The sequence below is a fragment of the Panthera onca genome, chromosome E3 (genome assembly GCF_046562875.1).
Source record: "Panthera onca isolate mPanOnc1 chromosome E3, mPanOnc1 haplotype 2, whole genome shotgun sequence".
NCBI classification, from domain to species: domain Eukaryota; kingdom Metazoa; phylum Chordata; class Mammalia; order Carnivora; family Felidae; genus Panthera; species Panthera onca.
The window spans coordinates 27,077,067-27,098,708 of record NC_138354.1 but is presented as its reverse complement, the minus strand read 5'-3'; the positions used below and the strand labels follow the sequence as shown (position 1 = coordinate 27,098,708).

The following is a 21,642-nucleotide window of genomic DNA, read 5'->3' as shown; positions in this document are numbered from 1 at the left end:
GAAAAGGTCCTACTTGAGATGATTCAGTTACCACGCTCTTTGGATCTGGTTCTCTGACTTCTAAGCCAAAGCTTGATCCACAAGGTCTCCCCGAGATGCAGGCAGATAAGGGACACTCAGCCTGTGCCCCACAGTCCCTAGTGTTTTAAAGGTTAAGCCTTCTCCCGCACGAGCAGCTCTGGGTTGGTGCAGTCAAGACAAAGAATGGACAGAAGGACTCTCCGGAAAGGATATTCATGGTGTCTGGTTTATTCCACCAGCAAGCCTTCGTCTTACAGCCACCAGGTGCTGGCCTTGGCTGCTGAGCCCGGCGGCTTCTCGCCAGCACTGAAGCACAAGGCAAGGCTGAATCTGGCCTTCACTGGCTCTCCTTTCCCACTTCTTGCTGAGGCTCTGCAGGGACACGTGTGGTTGAATAAATCCCCAGTCCCCTGATGCTTTCCCCCATGGAGATTTGCCTGGAATGAGGTTCCCTCCAAAGGCACCAAACACATTAAACAACCATGCAAATGGAGTAAAAATCCCCAGGAGCCCTGGCAGCTGGCCTGGTCTTTAAAGGCTGCCACCAGAACCCAAAATGAATGTTTAAGATCCAGCCAAGTTTTACCACCTGGGTGGATGGACTCTGGCAGCCTCAAGGAGCTCTCCGGAGAAGTGAGGTGGGAGTGCTCTGCCAGGAGAGCCAGGCGTCTGCTTCCATCTGCTGACTGCCTATGCTCACATCCAGGCTCAATGTCACATCCACCGAGCCCTCACTAAGGGCCAACTGCTGTGCTAATAACATTATGTACATCATTTCCTTTTGTCCCCATGGCACTCTAAGAGTTGGGAGACTGAAATCTACAGACAAGGAAATGTTCATTCAGAGGAGTTAAGGAGCTTGCCAAGATAGAGGAGTGTCCTTTACATCTACACCATGAGCACTTTCTGTTGACTCTGCCTCCTACCTTAGATCTCACTGTTACTTTTTTGAACCCCCTTTTGCCACCTCCGTGGTCCAAGCCACCATCACCTGTCCCTTTGACCAGCACTGTAGCCTTCCAGAAGGTCTCTTGGCTCCCCCTCTTGCCTTCTGACAACACCATCCTCCATTCAACAGCTGGAGTGATAGTTTATTAATTCTTTTAAATGTTCATTTATTACTTAGAGAGAGAGAGAGAGAGAGAGAGAGAGAGCACACAAGGGAGGGGCAGAGAGAGAGGGAGACAGAATACCAACCAGGCTCTGCCATCAACACAGATGTGGGGCTTGAACCCACAAACCACTGTGATCATGACCTGAGCTGGACTCAAGAGTCGGACGCTTAAGTGACTGGGCCACCCAGGCGCCCCTGGACTGATACTTTAAAACATGATCATAGCACTTCCCTGGCCAAATACCCTCCAAGGGCTTCTCAAGGCACTTAGGGAAAAAAAGTGAGCTTCTCATCCTACAGCCTCTACTTGACCTGCCCTGTGGTACTTTTTCCAAACTCACACTGCCTTCTGTGCCCTGGACATAATGGGGTAAGCTGGGAGAACAGGTGAAGTGTCTTCCTACTATTCAAAGTGTGGTCTTCAGGCCAGCATCGGTGTTACGTGGAGCTTATTAGAAACACAGAGGCTCAGGTCTCTCTCAGACTTACTGACTCAGGATCTGCATTTTAACAAGATCGCCAGGAGATTCACACGGTCATCAAAGTGTACTTGGTTAAGAGTGAGGAAGACTTGGGAACCAAACAACTTGGGTTGGAAGCCTGGCCCAACCATTCACCAGCTGGATGACCTCGTGGCCCAAGTGACCAGTTATTTCCTATGTAGTAAAGAATTCATTGTGTCCACAGAGTGATCTGGTCTATGTCCTTGGCTCCTGGGAGGTGATCTCCGGGCTTCTGGAATATCCTGCAGGGGCTGTGTTTGCCTCAGGGCCCCTGGCACTGGACAATGTGATTTATGGGGAGAGCTTTGGGTCTCCTGGAGGAACTGATGATGAGAGGTATTAGCTGGACCTCTGGGAGGTGCTGGAGGCTGAAGTTCAGCTGTCAGAGAGTGCAAGATGGAGCTCCAGTACAAGTTCTGGACACCAAAGGCTCGGTGAACTCCCCTAATCGGTAACATTCTATGCACAGTGCACACCTAGTGACCAGGAAGAGGCAGCGCCATCCAGGACTCCTTGCGGAGAAAATGACCAGAGGCTCCGCATCTGGACCCCTTCTGGACTCTGCCCTGTGTGTCTCCTTCCTGGGCCGATTTTCATTTGTGTCCTTCTGCCACCATGAGACTGTAGTCTTAAGTAGCACTTTCTGGAGTCCTGTGAGTCATTCTTGTGCATCATTGAAACTGCACGGTCACAGGGACCCTGACTTTCTAGCCGGCTGGTCTGAAGTGAGAACAGGGCAGTCTTGTGGGGACCATTCTCGCAGACTTTGCAGTTGGCTCGACTCACTGCAATCCCTTTCTCTGAGCTTCAGTTTCCCCAATGAATAATGGCCACCTTATAAGTTTATTGAAAGACCAAATGAGATAATGAACTCACAGGGGTTTCACGATAAATATAATGTCCCCACTGTTCAGTCAAGGCAACTGAGCCTCACCAAGGCAAAGCCACTTGCCCACAGTCACGGTCTGAGGCCAGGGCTGGCTGAATTCAACCACAGCGCGATACTGCCTCCTCGTGACTTGCTAATGCTTTCTGGGAAGGGAAGGACAGTCATGGGGCCCCTGAGCTAGTGGTCCAGCAACCTGGTAAGGAACTCATGGGACGTCTGGGGGGTAAGTCCCCCACTCCCATCCTGATGGTCGCCACCATACTTCTCTCTTTTCCCCTTCTGTTCCTCTTTTCCTCTAATCGTTTTACTCTGCTGATCACAGTACATCATTTCTCTTGATCTGTCTGTAAGTTCACTCTTTCCCCCATCATCTCCATTCTGCCTTTGCGCCCATCCAGTGAATATCTGATTTGTCATTCTACTTTGCCGTGCAAAAATTTCCACTTGGTTCTTTCTTCTGTTTCTCTACTAACCTGCTACATTCTCTACTATACCATTCTTTCCAAGAGGATTCAGGCTTACTTCTTGGAGCATGGTTGTAAGAACTTCTCTAAAGTCTCTGTGTGATCATTCCAATATCTGGGTCATCTTGCAGTGGGTGCCTGCTGATTATATTTCCTCTGACAATTTGCCAGACTTTGCTGGTTCTTTGGGAACCAGGTCATTCTGGAGTGTATCCTGGACATTTTGAATATTATATCATGAGACTCTAGGTCTTGTTTAAATCCTTCTAAATAGGGGCGCCTGGGTGGCTCAATTGATTAAGCGTCCAACTTCAGCTCAGGTCATGATCTCGTGGTTTGTGAGTTTAAGCCCTGCATCAGGCTCTGCAGCCTGCATCCAATCTTCTGTCTCCCTCTCTCTCTGCCCCTACCCTGCTCCCACTCTCTTTCTCTCTCAAAAATAAAAATATAAAAAATTATTTTAAAATACATAAATAAATAAATAAATAAATCCTTCTAAATATATTGGTTTTTCAGTTGCATCAGGCAACTGGCTAGGTTAGGTTCAGACCACATGTTCTAACCCGCCTTCTATATGCTGTTCTTCCAATGTCAGTTAGTTTTCAAGGTCTTTTCAGTGTTATTCCTATCTGTCCCCAAGGAGCCAGCTCCAGACCTGGGTGGTAGTCTACACTTTGTAGTTCGGTTCTCAACGTCTCCCATGTACTGCTTAGGGTCATATTCACTCACGAGCAGCTCGGGGTGAGCCCAGGAATTCATATGTAAGTTCATGGGCTTCCTTCTGGGGCTGCCTTCCTCTCTGCAATCTTCCCCACACTCTGGCCCACAGGGGACCACTTTCATTACCCTCTGTCCAGAAAGCGGAGGCTTTGGTCTCCACGTTCGGCCGCTCGCTTCCTGTGACCGGATCTGGGTCTTGGCTGGAGCCAAGCGCCTACCGCCGGGTCCTCCCACACACTGCCAACCCCAGGGCACTTCAGGGAGCACAAGCCGGTCTGGTTCTATGGCTGAGTTGGCACAGCTTTCGTGTCAATCCCTGGCTCGTGGACACTGTACCAGCTGGCAGCTTTGGGGTGACGATGATTAGGTGAGGGAGCTAGGCTAGGGAGACAGCCACAGGCAGCCGGGCCGAGCCGTTAACCTCAAAAGCGCCAGCATTTCAACTCTTACACACTGGAATTATTCAAATGACAGGCATGATTTTCCAAGGGGCTATTTCTGGGGTGGACAAGGCCACATGCTGATTTGCCTTTACTTCCCATCGTAGGAATAATTTGCTACATTTTACACAAGACAAAGTCCAGACTCAGAGGGGTGGAGTCCTCTGCTTGAAGTCACACAGCTGGCTAACAGTGGGGCCAAGATTCAAGTCCAAGTCTGTATAACTCCAGAGTCCGTCTGCTCCTCTATGGCAACATCCGTCATCATCACCGTCACCATCACATTGGTGTTCAAGGAGCACGAACTGTGTACAAGGCACCGTGTAAAGCTTTTTATATGATGTACTGAGGTTGGAAGGGTGTAAGAGGAGGAAACTGAGGTTCGGGAAAGGGACGTCCCTGACCCAAGGTCACATGCACTTGCTACATGGTAAGGGTGTCATGTGAACCAAGCCGTATGTCACCCCGATCCATACTCTGAATGGCTGTGCACCCGTTTCTCTAGGAGGCAGAGCTACGCCTGGTGCCCAGTCAGTTGGGCAGGGAGAGGAGACAGAGGCTGTGGGGAGGCTGGAGAGGAGGCGTGGCAGAGGTGGGCTGAGGCCAGATGCTGGGGAACATCTGTGGCCCCGAACAAGCCCACAGCATCTCTCCATCTCGAGGGAGTTTCTGGCTCTCGCAGAAAGGCTCTGCCCCTCTCAGACTGGCCTCCTCTCCTCTCCTTGGCTGGAAGCCCTCGGCTTCTCCAATGTCCTGCTTCCCAAACCCCAAAACTTTTTCCAGCGGGTCCTCCACTGCCCGATCAGCCCTGAAGTTTTCCCAGGCGCGAAGGTAGCAGCATCACTCCAGACCTTCTATCTCACCCTCCACCACGCGACCCCGCCCACCTCATCATACCAGCAGATTCAATGAACCAATTTGATGCTAGAGCTGCAGAAAGCCAAGCAATTATGGAAGCAGACCAGGTGCCTTGGAACTCACTCTTGAAGAGAGGCCTGGGAGGCCTCCAAGCAGACAGTGGGGTGAGGAGGGAGGCAGAACAGTGTGGGCGAATGCTGCTAACCCAGGCTGTGCAAGAGAATCACCTGGGGGGGGGCGCCTGGGTGGCTCAGTCGGTTAACCGTCCGACTTCGCTCAGGTCACGATCTCGCGGTACGCGGGTTCGAGCCCCGCGTCAGGCTCTGGGCTGATGGCTCAGAGCCTGGAGCCTGCTTCAGATTCTGTGTTTCCCTCTCTCTCTGCCCCTCCCCCATTCATGCTGTGTCTCTCTCTGTCTGAAAAATAAACGTTAAAAAAAATTAAAAAAAAAAAAGAGAATCACCTGGGGAACCGTGAAACACATACCCCCTTCTCCTTCCCCAAACACAGATGCTCTGGCTCATACAGTTGCTCTGGCCTGGGGCCTGGGCCTCAGGATTTTTTAAAGTCCCAACATAATATATGTAATTTTTTTTTTCAAAAAAAATTTTTTACATTTATTTATTTTTGAGAAACAGAGTGAGACAAAGTGTGACTGGGGGAGGGGCAGAGAGAGAAGGAGACACAGAATCTGAAGCAGGCTCCAGGCTCTGAGCAAGCGGTCAGCACAGAGCCTGATGTGGGACTCGAACCCACGAACCATGAGGTCATGACCTGAGCCAAAATCGGATGCTCAACCGACTGAGCCACCCAGGCGCCCCAATATATGTATTTTTTAAGTGTTTATTTTATTTTTGAGAGAGAGATAGAGCACCAGCAGCGGAGGGGCAGACAGAGGGAGACACAGAATCTGAAGCAGGCTCCAGGCTCTGAGCTGTCAGCACAGAGCCAAACGCAGGGCTTGAACCCATGAACCGGAAATCATGACTTGAGCCGAAGTCGGACACTTAATCGACTGAGCCACCCAGGCGCCCCTATAAAATAAGTTTTCCTTCCCTTTTTGGGTTTTCCACAGAAACTCTGACTTTAAGTTTAGCAAGTGGGTAGAAAATATTATTTATTTGTGTGTACTGCCCTGCTTTCTTTCAGAAAAGCCTTAAGGTGGACCTAGCTATATAAATATGGTGTCTTCTGGGGCGCCTGTGTGGCTCAGTCGGTTAAGCATGTGACTTCAGCTCAGGTCACGATCTCGCGGTCTGCGAGTTCGAGCCCCGTGTCGGGCTCTGGGCTGATGGCTCAGAGCCTGGAGCCTGCTTCCGATTCTGTGTCTCCCTCTCTCTCTGCCCCTCCCCCGTTCATGCTGTGTCTCTCTCTCTGTCTCAAAAATAAATAAATGTCAAAAAAAAAAAAATTTTTTTTTTAAATAAATAAATATGGTGTCTTCTGAGTAATAATAATAATAGCTATACTGATGGGGCACTTTCTCTGAGCCAAGCACCATTCTATGCCTTTGTGTACATTATTAACCCAGTTTGGACTTGACAACAATCTACTGATGTAGGAACCATTATCCCCATTTTACAGATGAGGAAGCTGAGGCAAAAAAGAGGTCAAGGCAAGCGCCAAGATCATAGAACGAACCCCTGGGCATCTGGCTCCAGGGCGTGGCCCCTAACAATGACATTTAGGTCCTTCAAGTGACAATGAAAGGGCAGGGACTTTTCTCAGGAAAACAGTCGGCAAGGGGCCAGCCTCAGCATCCACGTACTACTCTGAACCGCCTGCGTTCTGTGGAGCTCCAGCTGCATTTCTTGTTTTTGTTTTTTAAATTGTCATAAAATATGCGCAACATAAAATTTACACTTACACACTTTTAGATATTCAATGCAGTGGCATTGAGATGATTCCAATTGTGGCAGAACCACCGCACTATCCGTCTCCAGAAGCTTTTATCTTCCCAAACTAGAATTCCACACCCACCAACAAATTAGTCCCCATTCTCCTCCCCCCCCCGACCAGCCCCGGTTAAACCTCTATTCTATTTTCTGTCTCTATCGATTTGTCGACTCTAGGCATCTCACATAAATGGAATTATATAGCATTTGACCTTTCATATCTGCCTTATTTCATGTAGCAGGATGCGTTCAAGGTTCATCCGCTTTGTAGCACAGCACCATTTCCCTCCTTTGAAGGCTGGATAACAGTCCATTGAAGGGACAGGTCACATTTTGTTTATCCATGTAGCCATCTATTGATGGACACCTGGGCTGCTTCCACATTCTAGCTAATGGGAATCATATCGCTATGAGCGTGGATATGCCAATGTCTGTTTTGAGTCCCGTTTTCGATTCTTTTGGGGATATACCCAGAGCGCAATTGCTGGATCACATAGTAATTCTATTTTTAATTTTTTGCAGAGGCACCATCAATCTGCATTTCTATTTTTCCTTCTTTTCTTCCCCCACTTCCAATAATAGCCCACTAACCACAGTGGCCAAATCCACTTTACTTTCCCCGGAAGACTTTTGGGCTGCATGTTTCTCCCCCATGAGTTGAAAAGCCACCCCACACCCCCTTTTTAAACTTCAGCTGCAGAAGTCACCTGATTGAAAACTGCAGAAGAACCCTCATCCCACACAGGAAAGTAACTGCCAAGAAAGCCCCGCCCACCAGCTAATTACAGGCTTTTACCAGGATTCTCCACAAATGCTCAAAATGCAGATCAACCTTACTTTGGTTGGGAAGTGTTTGGAAACAAGCTAATAGGTAGGTTTCAGATCTTTAGCCTGGAGGTGACAGCTCTTTCCCCTAGCTGATAAATAAAGCAAGTTAGAACATTCTAGATTTGAATTCAGGACAATTCCTCAATTGCCTAGATAGATACTAGTTCAATCTGTATTTCTTTTATTATTGCAGCCAGGGCCCTTCATGAAAAATGCCATCCCAGCTGGGATTTCCACTCACAGCTATGGTTCTCAACCCTGACTGCGTTGCTTTAAACATCTGGGGTGCTTTAGAAATACACATACACATATACAGAGAGAGAGCTGAGACCCCAGACTCAGTCCAGTTGGTCAGAGTCTCTGGGAGTGGGGTCTGGCCATTGGTAGCACTTTAAAGCTCCCAGTCGATTCTGAAGTACATACAGCCAGAGTTAAGAATCCCTTAGTGAAGAAGGCAGGGAGACCTGAGATTCTTCCTTCTCTAGAAAGAATATTTTCAATGGGCTTTAAGCTGGCAAGAGGTGCCCTCGAGCTAGGAGCCTGAAACCCCAACACTTATAAATTTTTGAAAAATGTTTATTTATTTTTGAGAGAGAAAGAGAGAGAAAACGAGCAGGGGATGAGCAGAAAGAGAAGGAGACACAGAATCAGAAGCAAGTTCCAGGCTCTGAGCTGTCAGCACAGAACCTGACGGGGCCTCGAACTCATGAACCGTGAGATCATGACCTGAGCCCAAGTCAGATACTCAACCGACTGAGCCACCCAGGCACCCCTCAAAAACCAACATTTAAACAAGAGAAGCAGGTCTTCCACAAATGGAGAGCACAGGCCTTGTCTGATAACTGTCACCATAAGTGCAGGGGGGTGACTGAGAGATGTATGGGGGTGGGGGCGGTAGAGCTGCCCCAGTTTGAGACTTCTGCCCTACGGTGTTCACATACGGGACTCAAGGCTTCAAAACACCTCTGAACGGATGTCAAAACTTTCTGTCCTTCTGGGTATTTTTCTGCTGCAAGGTTCTTACCACATTATCTCAAGCTCTGTCACATGCCCCTGACCTCCCCACACCCTCCCTCACCCCCCACTATGTGTAATCTCTGCTGTTACTGTACTACACAAGAGGACGGCATATAATGCGATTATAAAAAATAAGGAGCTAGGCCCACTAACATTTGCACTGACCTGGAGGGACTGCACACATTCGTTTGTTAATGAAACAAAAGCAAGTTTCAGAGTAGTGTCCACAGAACAGTCCCAAAAGCTCCATGAGAGCAGGAAGAGCAGGGGCTGTTTTGTTCACTGCTATATTCCCAGCCCTCGGAAACAGTGTCTGGGACAGCGCACGTGCTCAATACATACTTCCTGAATTAATGAATAACTTCTTTTTTTTAAAGAAATGTTTATTTATTGATTCCGGCAGGAGGGAGGGGCAGAGAGAGAGAGGGAGAGAGAGAACCCCAAGCAGGCTCTACACTGTCAGCACAGAGCTGGACGCCGGGCTCAAACTCACGAACCCTGAGATCATGACCTGGGCCATAATCAAGAATCTGACACTAAACCGACTAGCCACCCAGATATCCCTAACGAATAACTTCTTAAAAGAGCTGAATTTTCTGTATGTGCATGTTTGTGTGAAGAAGGAAGAAAGTGTGAAATGATGCATACCAGGACGCTCAAGGTGGTGACCGGTGACTTAAGGGAGAAGGGACTAGAAGGGGGATGAAGAAGAGAGTAAAACTGCCTTTTAATAATAATTAACAGGGGCGCCTGGGTGGCTCAGTGGTTTAAGCGTCCGACCTCGGCTCAGGTCATGATCTCACGGTCCGTGAGTTCGAGCCCCGCGAGTTCGAGCCCCGCGTCCGGCTCTGTGCTGACAGCTGGGATCCTGGAGCCTGCTTTGGATTCTGTGTCTCCCTCTCTCTCTGCCCCTCCCCCACTCATGCTCTGTCTCTATCAAAAAATAAATAAATGTTAAAAAAAAATTGTTTTTAAATAATAATTAACAGTTACTGGAGCACCTGGGCGGCTCAATCAGTTTAGCATCTGACTCTTGATTTCAGCTCAGGTCATGATTTCGAAATCGTGAGTTCGAGCCCCAAGTTGGGCTCTGTACGGACAAGGTGGCATCTGCTTGGGATTTTCTCTCTCTCTCTCTCTCTCTCTCCCCCTCCCCCATGCACTCTCTCTCAAAATAAATAAATCAACAAAAAATAATAATAGTTAACGGTTACTAAGTGCTTGCTGTGCACTAGACACAGTGCTTAGCAAAGATTATGTCTTGTTCTCATTTAACCCACATAACAATCTTTCAAGATGTCCTTGTGTAGTTACACCCATTTTACACCCTAGTAAGCATATAGCTGTTAGAGCAATAAATGCTCAAATTTTAGAAGAGATGATTAAAGACACAAAAAAAATAAGAACATTCTTTAAAAAAAAAAAAAAAAAAAAAAAAGCTATGGATGACCAAGAACTGAAAATAAATCCAGGTAAAACCTAGAGCTATGTTGTCCAACTGATAGCCATCATATCTTGCTCAAGGCCACAAAGCCAAGGCCCAGGCCCTGGCTCCACAGCCCATGCATTTAAACCCGCCTGCTCTTCTGATTCTCTGTCCATTCACATCTTTTGGTTGTGACGGGCGTGTGCTACTTTTGTCATAAAATCTTAAGTAAAGTAAAATACACAAGTGTCAGAGCTTTCCTTATGGGCACTCAATGCCCCCTGGGCCCCCTCCTGATCTCCATGTGCAACATTAAGTCCTTTATTTTCAGTAGGGCCTTGGGAATCCATATTCCATGCTTGGATCTTATCTTGGTTCAATAAAGCTCCCACTGCCTGCCCTCTACCATTTAAAGGTTCAGGGGAATCACTGTCTTCTGTCTTCACCTGAAACCTTGGGGAAAGTGGGACCCTTGGACAGCAGCCATCGCAGGCTGCAACAGATAGGACTGTCGTGTCTGCTTAGGGCAGGCATCCCCTGAATGGATGCAGACTCTCTGGGTGACAGGTCCTTAGAAAACCCAGAACCAACCTGCCTTGGGGGAGTCCTGGAGCACAGCGCATTTGCAATCTTGGCGATGAGAAGCAATAAGCCCATGCAGAAGAAGCCTCACATGCAACGGCTTTTTAGCCACGGCCTTCTTTCTTGGGAGACCTGCAGCTAAGGGTTTTAGACTAGATCTAAACAGATGAAGCTTCTGACTACTCTGGAGCAGGACTCTTCAGTGTGATGTCAGAACCCCAATGCCAGCACCACCTGCGCATTTGGGAAAGGCAGACCCCTTCATCTTTGGAGCGAGGAAGACTAGAGCCTGAATCTTGATTCTACCAGTCTGATGCTGGGTGGCTCGCTCAGGTTTTAAGCCTTGGTCTCGGTCCCCAGCCCTGTAAGTCTACGGGGATGATACTGACTTGACAGGGGGAATCATGATGAGTATTAGCGATAATATAAGTGAAGCCCCTCCTATGATGAAGACACAGGAGATAAAAACCATTACTTCTATTGGTTCTATGCTGCGGTAGCCAGCTTCCAAAATGGCTCCCAACGATCCCTAACTCCCAGTACACCCTCCTGTAATCCCCTTCCCCTAGAAGGTGAGCTGGACCCACTGGGTCGCTTTTAGTGAACAGAATACGGCAAAAGTGACGAGACATCATTTCTAAGGTTAGGTTAACAATAAGACTCCGGCTTCCATCTTGCTCCCTCACGTGCCTGCTCTGATGGAAGCCATCTGTCATGCTGTGAGTTACCCCATGGAGAAGCCCATGTGATGAGAAACACAAGAAGGTCACTGGCTGACATCCAAGAAGGAACTGAAGCCTCCAATCCCATGCATCTCCACTGCAAGAAATGGAATCCTGCCAACCGTTGACTATGTGCATAAGCTTAAAAACAGATCCTCCCCCAGATGAGCATTAAGATGAGACTGCGGCCCCAGCCAATACCTTGAGTGCAGCCTTGTCAGATAACCTCAGCCAGGAGCACCGAACGACGCTATGCCTGGGTTCCTGAGCCATAGGAACTATGAGCTTAATAAATGTTCACTATTTTAAGTCACTAAATTCGTTTTGCAGCAATAGATAACTAATACACCCTGAAAACAACCGATTAAATTCAACCAGAGTGGCACATGGAGCCTCTACTTAAACACCATGTCCTCTGGGAAGGCTTTCAAAATCCTCCTGAGTTAGGTGACCCTATTTCCTCATGTTTCCCTATTAGACTATAAGCTACTGGAATGATCATGCCACCAAAACTAACATAGTGAGCACTCATTACTATTTCCAGGTTGTAAGTCCCTTAGTCTTCACGACAAACCTATGAAGCAAGTACTATTATTGCCCATTTCATAGGTGAAGAAACTGAGGCTCAGAGGGGCCAACCTACTTGCCCAAGTCTTCAGTAATTATGTGGAAGCGCCAGGAAACCTGGCTCCAAAGTTTACATTTGTAATAATCATGCTGTACAGTTTTATGGATCTTGCCCAAGTTCACAAGTGGTAAATGAATTCAAACCCAGGTAGCTGAATACCAGACATGAAGTTCTTAAAGACTGTCCTCTCTAGATACCTTCTGTTTTTAGGACAATAAGTGGAATAGCCTCACCTGGAGATCATCAGGATCTGGAACACAACGTACCTGTAAACACTAAGCTGGCATTTTCCAGTTCTTCTTGGGGAACTTTGAAACTGAAGGATTCATTGTAGAAAGGATCAATTGTTCCTCTTAAGAAGGATGTCTTCTTTGTTTTCACAAGCTTGAGTCCATGTACCAGCTGGATTTTCACAAACGGGTCTGGGAATCGGACACAGCATTATAGAATGTTGGAGCTCATGAAACCCAATCCATCCATCCAACTTGCCATCTTTCTGATAACCCAACCACCTACCCATCCTTTCGTCACTCTTTTTCCCCATCAATCCATTTATCTTTCCATCCATCAGTCCAGGTATCCACCCCTCCTTTTGTTCATCCATCTTCCCATCCATCCGTCCATTATCCATTCCTCTCTCTTCCCCATCCAGCTGTTTATCTGCTCATCCCCTTCTCTCTTCCTCCAGCCATCCAAGATTTATTGAGCTCCTCCCATGTGTCAAGCACTGTATGCATTTAACAGATGAAGAAACTGAAGACTCAAGATAGGAAATGATCTACTTAAGATCAGACTAGTGGGAGAAGAGTCAGACCCAGAGCCTGCCCTCATTTTTCTGCCCCTAGAAACCCATTACCTTGTCAGTGAGCCCATAGCTCATACGTAGGAGTATCAGAATAGTAACTATCATTCTTAGATCACTTTCTAATTTACAAAGAGATTCGTGTACCTTATCTAATATTTGTTGAAACAATCCAGTGAGATGGATACTGTTATTATCTCAATTTTTCGGATGGAGAAATTGAGGCTTATGGAGGTTAAATAACCTCTTCAAGGTCACATCATTTGTAAGCAGTAGAATTAGGACTTGGTTCAGGAAGTTTGACTTTGGAACACTTAATCATTTTATCATACTGACTTTCCCATGGTGATGAGTCTGAAACTCTCCAGCCTTAATACCATCCCCTCCAATGGCCCCTTCAAAGCCTCTATTTTTATAATGTGGTTTTTGAGAATGCAAGTTGTCTTCTAAATGCAGCTGTCACCTTATAGCAAAAGTGATTTATTTTAGCTACTGTACTTAGAGGAGACAGTAGTTCCTCCACTGAGCTGAAGAGGTCCCAGAGACCCTGGCTACTTTCATGATAATATCCTTTGCTGTCAAGGGAGAAGCTACATACAGATGGAATGGAATCTGTTCCATTTCATTAAAAGTCATGCTTGAATTGGTTTGCTATACAGTCAGACACTTTAAATACAACAGTCTTTTCAGAGCTCGGATTTAAAAAGATTCACGGTCCACTTGAAATGAGCTAGGGAAAAAAACCTCAGGGTGTACCCCACACGCCCAGAGACCAGAAGGTGTGGTCAGTGCACACTACCGCCACCTGGAGCATAGCATCTGCATTGCAGGCATAGCATCTGGAAAGGCAAGTAACTTCCTTGGGGCTGTGTGTATACAAAGAGCATGCAGAGGTCAGTAGCTATCACACGTGGTCTCAGTCAAATCCCCAGTCCAAATGGGTTACTGAGATGGCATCATTTACCTGCCTCATCCTAAGAGACATCTGGTTCTTTATTTTTCCTCTTGGTCTAACATCCTAGTTCTAAAAGCTATTTGTTTACCCTCACAGGGTCTTCTTAATAGTCTCAGGAATGCAGGAAAAAATAAAAATCAAGTCCCCATGTCAAACAAACAAAGATGCTACGTTAAGGAAAGGGGGGAAGGAAGGGTCGCACTGTACCTGAACCTTGGCTCACATCTGTCTGAAGAAGTTGCTTGGCTCGAATGACGTCAACATTCAGTCTCCCAGCACTTGGGAGATAATTCAGCGAGAGAAGCAGCTCCCCCAGCTCTACCTCATTCTGCAGAGAAAAGAAATGGTTGGGAAGTTGCTTTTTTCTTGTATTCCTTTTTGTACCTAGCTTGTAGGAAAGTGATTCCAGCAGCTTATGAATGGGCTTCTGTGGGTGGATCGTTTGACAGTGGGTGCCTCTTTCTTGGGCTTCTCTTAGCCTCTGCCCTCAATCATCCCACCTATCTCAGAAAGTTCTTTCTGTTCTTAAAATACTTAGCAGTAGTAACAACAAAGCACTGATAATGATAATAAATACATGCTACATATCAAGTACCGTGCTAAGCATTTTCTGTGGAATAAATAGTTCAATCTGCATAATGAGTCTGTAACATGTTACTATTAACTCTCATTTAATAGATGAGGAAACTGAGGAACAGGATAGTGAAATCCCATGTTCAAGGCCACACAGCTAGAAAATGGCAGCACTGGTGTTTGGACCCAGGGAGGCTGATTCCAGACACTCTGACCACTGTGCTTTTCTGCCTCCCAACAGAAGTGGGAGCACCTATGTGGGCAAGAAATCTGTTCTCAACCTGTGGTCCACAACAGAGCCCTGGCTTCTAGCCTCACTATGGCAACACTCAGCCAGTGACATCCCTTGTTAAAAAATACCCATTCCGGGGCGCCTGGGTGGCTCAGTTGGTTGGGCGACTGACTTCGGCTCAGGTCATGATCTCGTGGTCCGTGAGTTCGAGCCCCGCGTCGGGCTCTGTGCTGACAGCTCAGAGCCTGGAGCCTGTTTCAGATTCTGTGTCTCCCTCTCTCTCTGCCCCTCCCCCGTTCATGCTCTGTCTCTGTCTCAAAAATAAATAAATGTTAAAAAAAACATTTTTTTTTAAATACCCATTCCTTTGATGTCAACACTACCATGCTTGTGAGAAATTCACCCAGAGCATGATTCCACACTTCCAAAAGTACCTGGAAAACAGGAGGCCCCACTTCTCTGTCCCATTAAAAAAAAAATATATATATATATATATGTGTGTGTGTGTGTGTGTGTGTGTGTGTGTGTGTGTGTGTGTTATTGTAAAAACTTGCAACCATATACAGATTTACACAGGCCCGTGTAATGAATCTCTATATACCCACTACCCAGTGGTAACAACGATCAACATTTTGCTAAAGGATGTTTCATCGTGTCTTAGTCTGTACTTGTCTTTGTTCATACAACAAAATACCATAGATTGGGTGGCTTATAAACCACAAAAATTTCTCACAGTCCTGAAAGCTGGGAGTTCAAGATCAGGGTGCCGGCATGGTTGGGTGAGGGCCATCTTCTGGGTCACAGGTTTCTTGTTGTGTCGTCACATGGTAGAAGGGACTGGGGAGCAATGTGGGCCCCTAATCCCATTCAAGGGGGCTCCACCTTCATAACCTAATTACCTCCCAAGGGCCCTATCTTGCAACAGCATCACACTGGACGTTAGGATTCCAGCATATAAATTTTGGGAGGACACAAGCATTCAGAGCATAGCACATCTATACACCGACTTGCAAAAAATTTTAGCTGAAAATTTTAAACCATGTCCCAGACATGATGTCATTTTACCTGTATATCCTTCAGAGTGTATCTCTAAATGACAAGAATATTAAAACAAATATTTTTAGTATGGGAAATTTCCAATCATATTCAAAAGAAAGCAAAAAAGTATAAGAAAACTCCTCATGCCCACCATCACTCAGATTCAATAATTATCTTGATTTACTTATACTCTCATTCAACTCCCCATATCATTCTGAAGTAATTCCCAAACATCATATTATTTTATCTATAATATTTTACTATATATCTCTAAAAGATCAGATTGATCTATTTATCCATCCATGTAACCACCCATGAGCTAGCCATCTTCCATCTATTTATTCATTCATCCATCCTTCCTCTACACATCATCCATCCATCTTTCATCCATCCATCAGCCATCCATCTTTCATCCATCCATCATCCATCTATCCTTCTTTATCACTCTGTCCATCCATCTGCCCACCCATAATCTCTATCCCTTTCGGTTATCAGTCATTCCAGCAAATTTACGTCAAGCGGCAGCTCTGGAACATAGTTTGGCACATGGTAGATACTCAATAAACATTCACTGACTGGATCCACAGTCAAGCCAAAAGATTTCCGGGCTGAGTGAGTTAGTCCCCAAACAAGAAGTAACCTCACACATTACCTCAGAGGTTACAAACTGTCAGCCTATAAATAGATGCATTTCATTTGGCCCACATCAAGTTGAAACATAATAAGTTGCTAATTATTATAAAAATCAAGAATCAAGACATCACACTTTCAAAAACAGTTCTGGATTTCTTGCCTTTCTTGAACAATGAAGGTCTGGCAAGGCTGGGCTCCACATCCCCACCTCGTAACATCTGGCCACAGTGCAGCCCACCCTCCCCACCCCCGGATGGGACCTGCCCGCTTCATTTCACTATGTCCCCATCTATCCTTCACTGCTTTACAGGCAAGCTTGCAGGTTTTTAAAGACAAGAATGGCCAACTCAGTGTGCTGATTCATCAGGGAAGTTCAGACAGCCCCTATACACAGCTGTAAGGGGTTTCCTCCTTGTTCTTTAAGGCCTGGAAGACGTAGTATCCTCAGGGCCTGACCCTGCAGACATATTTATCCTGAGTCGAGAAATGAAGAGAATTCTCCAGGGAGAAGCATTCATATCCTTGTAGACTTAGAGCAAAGACTTCCCTGGTTCTACAACTAACCAGCTGCTCAACTCATGATACAGCTCTCCAGGTAGGGATCATAAGGTGTACTTCAGTCCACTGAGCTGAGAAAAATAAATTCAACACATCTAATGTCATCGAGGGTAATTCACTTAGAGATAGGCCCAACCGAGGGACAAAACTGTATGGCAGGAAATCAGCCTACAGCGATAGACCAGTGGTTCTCATATGGGGACACTGTTGCTGCCCCTAACTCCCCCGGGGACATTTTGCACTGTCTAAAGACATTTTGGGTTGTCACAACTGAGGTGGGGGATGCTGCTGGCAGCTAGTGGGTAGAGGTCAGGGATGCTGCTCAACATCCTGCAGTGTACAAGACCGCCCCCTCCGCCCCCAAAACAAAGAATGGTCCAGCCCGAAATGGCCACAGTGCTCAGACTGAGACATGGGTTAGAAGAGAGAAAGGGGGACAGATGTCTCTTTTAGGATAGCAAAAGAAGGAAATATCTGTCGACTCCATAGTTCCATTTCCAGGAATTACCCCATCAATGTACCTCACTGTGTGTCAAGATGTGCACACAAGGTCTCTGACCCTCCCCCATTCATGCTCTGTCTCTGTCTCAAAAATAAATAAAAGTTAAAAAAAAATTTAAAAATAAAATTAAAAAAAAAAATGGGGTGCCTGGGTGGCTCAGTCGGTTAAGCGGCCGACTTCGGCTCAGGTCATGATCTCACGCTCCGTGAGTTCGAGCCCCACGTCGGGCTCTATGCCGACAGCTCGGAGCCTGGAGCCTGTTTCAGATTCTGTGTCTCCCTCTCTCTGACCCTCCCCCATTCATGCTCTGTCTCTCTCTGTCTCAAAAATAAATAAACGTTAAAAAAAAAAATTTAAAAAAAAGATGTGCACACAAGGATAATAAATACAGTATCATGACCTTGATAGATTGATTGTGGGCCATGCCATGCAAGGAGTGGGAAACAACATAGTCCCTGCCTCCATGAACATACACTGTGGTTGGACAGAGAGAGACTAAAAAAGACAGACTAAAAAAGACACAAATGGGGGCACCTCGGTTGGTTAAACATTTGACTCTTGGTTTTGGCTCAGGTCATGATCATGAGTTTGAGCCCCATGCTGTCATTGCAGAGCCTGTTTGGGATTCTCTCCCCCTCTCTGCCCCTCCCCCACTCACACACTCTCTCAAAATAAATAAATAAACTTAAAAGAAAAAAAAGTCACAAATGAGGTGATTTCAGATAGTGCTGAATATGAGGGGTGCCTGCGTGGCTCAGTCAGTTAAGCATCCGACTTCGGCTCAAGTCATGATCTCATGATTCGTGGGTTCAAGCCCCGCATTGGGCTCTGTGTTGACAGCTCAGAACCTGGAGACTGCTTTGGATTCTGTGTCTCCCTCTCTCTGTGCTCCTCCCCACTCACTCTCTCTGTCTCTCTCTCTCAAAAATAAACATTAAAAAATTAAAGAAAAAAAATTTTAACTAAAAAAAAAAAAGAAAAATCCAGCAGGGTAGGGAGATGAGAGACCTTTCTGGGGTGCGGGAAATACTCTGTATCTTGATTATAGTGGCAGTTACATGCATGCATCTGCCAAAAATCAACAAGCTACATATTTAAACTGTATGTATTTATCGTATGTAAATTATACCTTAATAAAGTTGATTAAAAGGGGAGATATGAAATAACCAAACAGGGAAGAATATTATTAGCATTTGTCAGATCTCGGACATGGTTACCTGGGTATTTGTTTTATTCTTTTAAGTTAGAAATATTTCATTTAAAAACATAACACAAACATTTAAAAAGCAAGCACGAAATCCTAGGCAGGGTAAGAGAATGGTGACTGGTGGGGCACATGTGGGGGCCGTCACGTCAGCCAGGGCGCTCAGGCAAGGCCTCTGCGAGGTGAGGTTTGAGGAAGGCCTAATGCAAGTGAGGTGGAGAGGGGGACACACCAGGCAGAGGGGTGGGAAGAGGGAGAGACGCAGGAAGAGAATGAAGGCCAGAGTGGCTAGAGTGAGCTAAGAGGTGGATTCTAGAAAGATCCATGGCAGCTAAAGAAAGCTGCCCAGCGGCTGACCTGTGGGAGTATGTCCACCCCAGAGGTCCTTACAGGAAATGGAAAAAGGAGCAAGGACAGCTACAGGGCTCTCAGCGCCTAAGGGGCCCTCAAGCCCTTTCCAGAGTGAAGAGAGTTGCTCTTTTCCTCTCCGGGGGCCACTGACCAACCTTCAACAAGGCAGCTAGTAGTGCCATCCTCTATCTTCCGCTTTCTAAGAAAATTGTTTTTCATGTCAAAATAAAAAAAAAGTTCTTTTATTCCTCTTTCTCCTTGAAGGTTATGAGGAGCTAGCTGCTCTCTCCAGCTCCCCCCCCACCCTCCCCTCCAACACACACCTATCAAGGTTTTCACGCTGTATTTTTCCAAGGGAAGTGGTCCCATTGATCCACTACTCCTCTCTGCCTCACCTTGGGAGTGATCAATTTGCAAGACAGTTGTCTCAAATTCAGGGAACACTTGGCAGAAATAAAAAAGAGGGCTAGTTGAGCAATATCCAAGGGTTCACTGATTTATTTAATTAACACTTATTCTACAGTTACTCAGTCCTAGGCACCGGAACATCATGATCGTGATAATTACAGCAAACCTGTATTGCGAAATCACCGTGGGGCAGGCACTGACTCTGGCTCATTTCTGCCCCTCAACAGCTCTGGAGGTTCCCATGTTACAGAGAAAAGAATCTGGGCTCAGAGAAGCCGAGTGACGTGCTCAAGATCACATTATAAATAAGGACAGGAGGCAAGCTCAGCCCGCTCATTAACTCTTATAAAATGTGGCTGGTGGGGTGCCTGGGTGGCTCAGTCGGTTAAGCGTCCGACTTCAGCTCAGGTCACGATCTCGCGGTCCGTGAGTTCGAGCCCCGCGTCGGGCTCTGGGCTGATGGCTCAGAGCCTGGAGCCTGCTTCGGATTCTGTGTCTCCCTCTCTCTCTGCCCCTCCCCCGTTCATGCTGTGTCTCTCTCTGTCTCAAAAATAAATAAATGTTAAAAAAAAAAAAAAATTAAAATGTGGCTGGTAACGAAAGTACAACGCCACCAACAATTCGGCTTATGGGTGGGGAGCAGGAAAGATACAAAAACAAATCAAAATTCCAGTGGCCTCACACTCACTGGGTTGGCTAGAAAAACAACAACAACAACCAGAAAATAACAAGTGTTGATGCAGATGTAGAGAAATTGGAAGCCTGGGTGCTGCTGGTGGGAATATAAAATGGTGTCGCCACTGTGCTACTTGCCTGGCTCTTCCTCAAAAGGATAAACCTAGAGTTACCACATGACCCAGCAATTCTTCTTGGTATTTCCATTCTCCCAAGAGAACAGAAAAACTTGTACGTGAATGTTCATGGTTGTGCACTATTCACAATAGCCAAAAGGTGGAAGTGGGCCAAATGTCCACCAATGGATGAATGGATGAACAAAATGTAGCATAACCATCGGACAGAAAGTTATAAAAGGGAATGAAGTAGAGATACATGCTACAATATTTTGTAGCTGAACCCTGGAAACATTATGGTAGCTGAAAGAAGCCAGATACAAAATCATTTATGGTATGATTCTATTTCTGAGACATCCAGAACAGGTAAATCTAGACTGACAGAGAGCAAATTGGTGGTTGCTAGGATCTGTAGGAGACAGGCTGGGGGCTAGCGGGACAGATATGGGGAGTGACTCCTCAGTGGGCACGGGTCTCCTTTGGAATGATGAAAATATTCTGGAACTAGAGAGAGGTGATGGTTACACAACACTGAGAACGTACTAAATGCCACTGAGCTGTATACACTTTAAAATGGTTAGATTGAGCGGCACCTGGGTGGCTTAGTTCGTTAAGCGACCATCTCTTGATTTCCGTTCAGGTTGTGATCTCGTGGTCACGGGATCAAGCCCTGCATCGGGCTCTGTGCTGAGTGAAGCCTGCTTGGGATTCCCCCTCTCCCTCTGCTGTCTCTAAATAAATAAATAATCTTGAAAACAAAAAGTTTAGATTGACATTATATAAATTTTACCTCAATGAAAACAAATTATGGGTCCTAAGTGTTAATGAGCCACATAAACCTGACCTAGTGCAAGACATAGTAAAGTACAACCCATTCTTGGGAGGGGCATGGTCAGGGAAGGCTTCCCAGAGGAGGCATTCAAGTTAAGTATTTTTTTAATGTTTTATTATTTATTTTTGAGAGAGAGAGAGAGACAGAACATGAGTGGGGGAGGGGCAGAGAGAGAGGGAGACACAGAATCTGAAGCAGGCTCTAGGCTCTGGGCTGTCAGCACAGGCACAGAGCCTGACATGGGGCTCGAACCCACGAACCGTGAGATCATGACCTGAGCCAGACGGAATCCAAAGCAGGCTCCAGGCTCTGGGCTGTCAGCACAGGCACAGAGCCTGACATGGGGCTCGAACCCATGAACCGTGTGATCATGACCTGAGCCAGAGTCAGATGCTTGACCGACTAAGCCACCCAGGTGTGCCCCTCGAGTTAAGTCTTTCTTTAAAAAAAAAATTTTTTTTTTAACATTTATTTATTTTTGAGACAGAGAGAGACAGAGCATGAACAGGGGAGGGAGACACAGAATCCGAAGCAGGCTCCAGGCTCTGAGCTGTCAGCACAGAGCCCGACACGGGGCTCGAACTCACGGACCGTGAGATCATGACCTGAGCCGAAGTCGGACGCTTAACCGACCAAGCCGCCCAGGCACCCCACGA

General features: G+C 46.4%; 1 protein-coding gene across 3 annotated transcripts in view; it reads right to left on the bottom strand.

The window, feature by feature from the left end:
• Window positions 1–21,642, bottom strand: part of SYT17 (synaptotagmin 17) — an 83,123-nt gene that overhangs the window by 20,293 nt on the left and 41,188 nt on the right. For all 3 annotated transcript variants that reach the window (XM_060648618.2, XM_060648619.3, XM_060648617.2), the window contains exons 6-7: window positions 14,072–14,192; window positions 12,374–12,529 (exon numbers count right to left, since the gene is read on the bottom strand). In XM_060648618.2, the coding sequence (XP_060504601.1) occupies window positions 12,374–12,529; window positions 14,072–14,192 (277 nt within the window). The remainder of the gene's footprint in view (window positions 1–12,373; window positions 12,530–14,071; window positions 14,193–21,642) is intronic.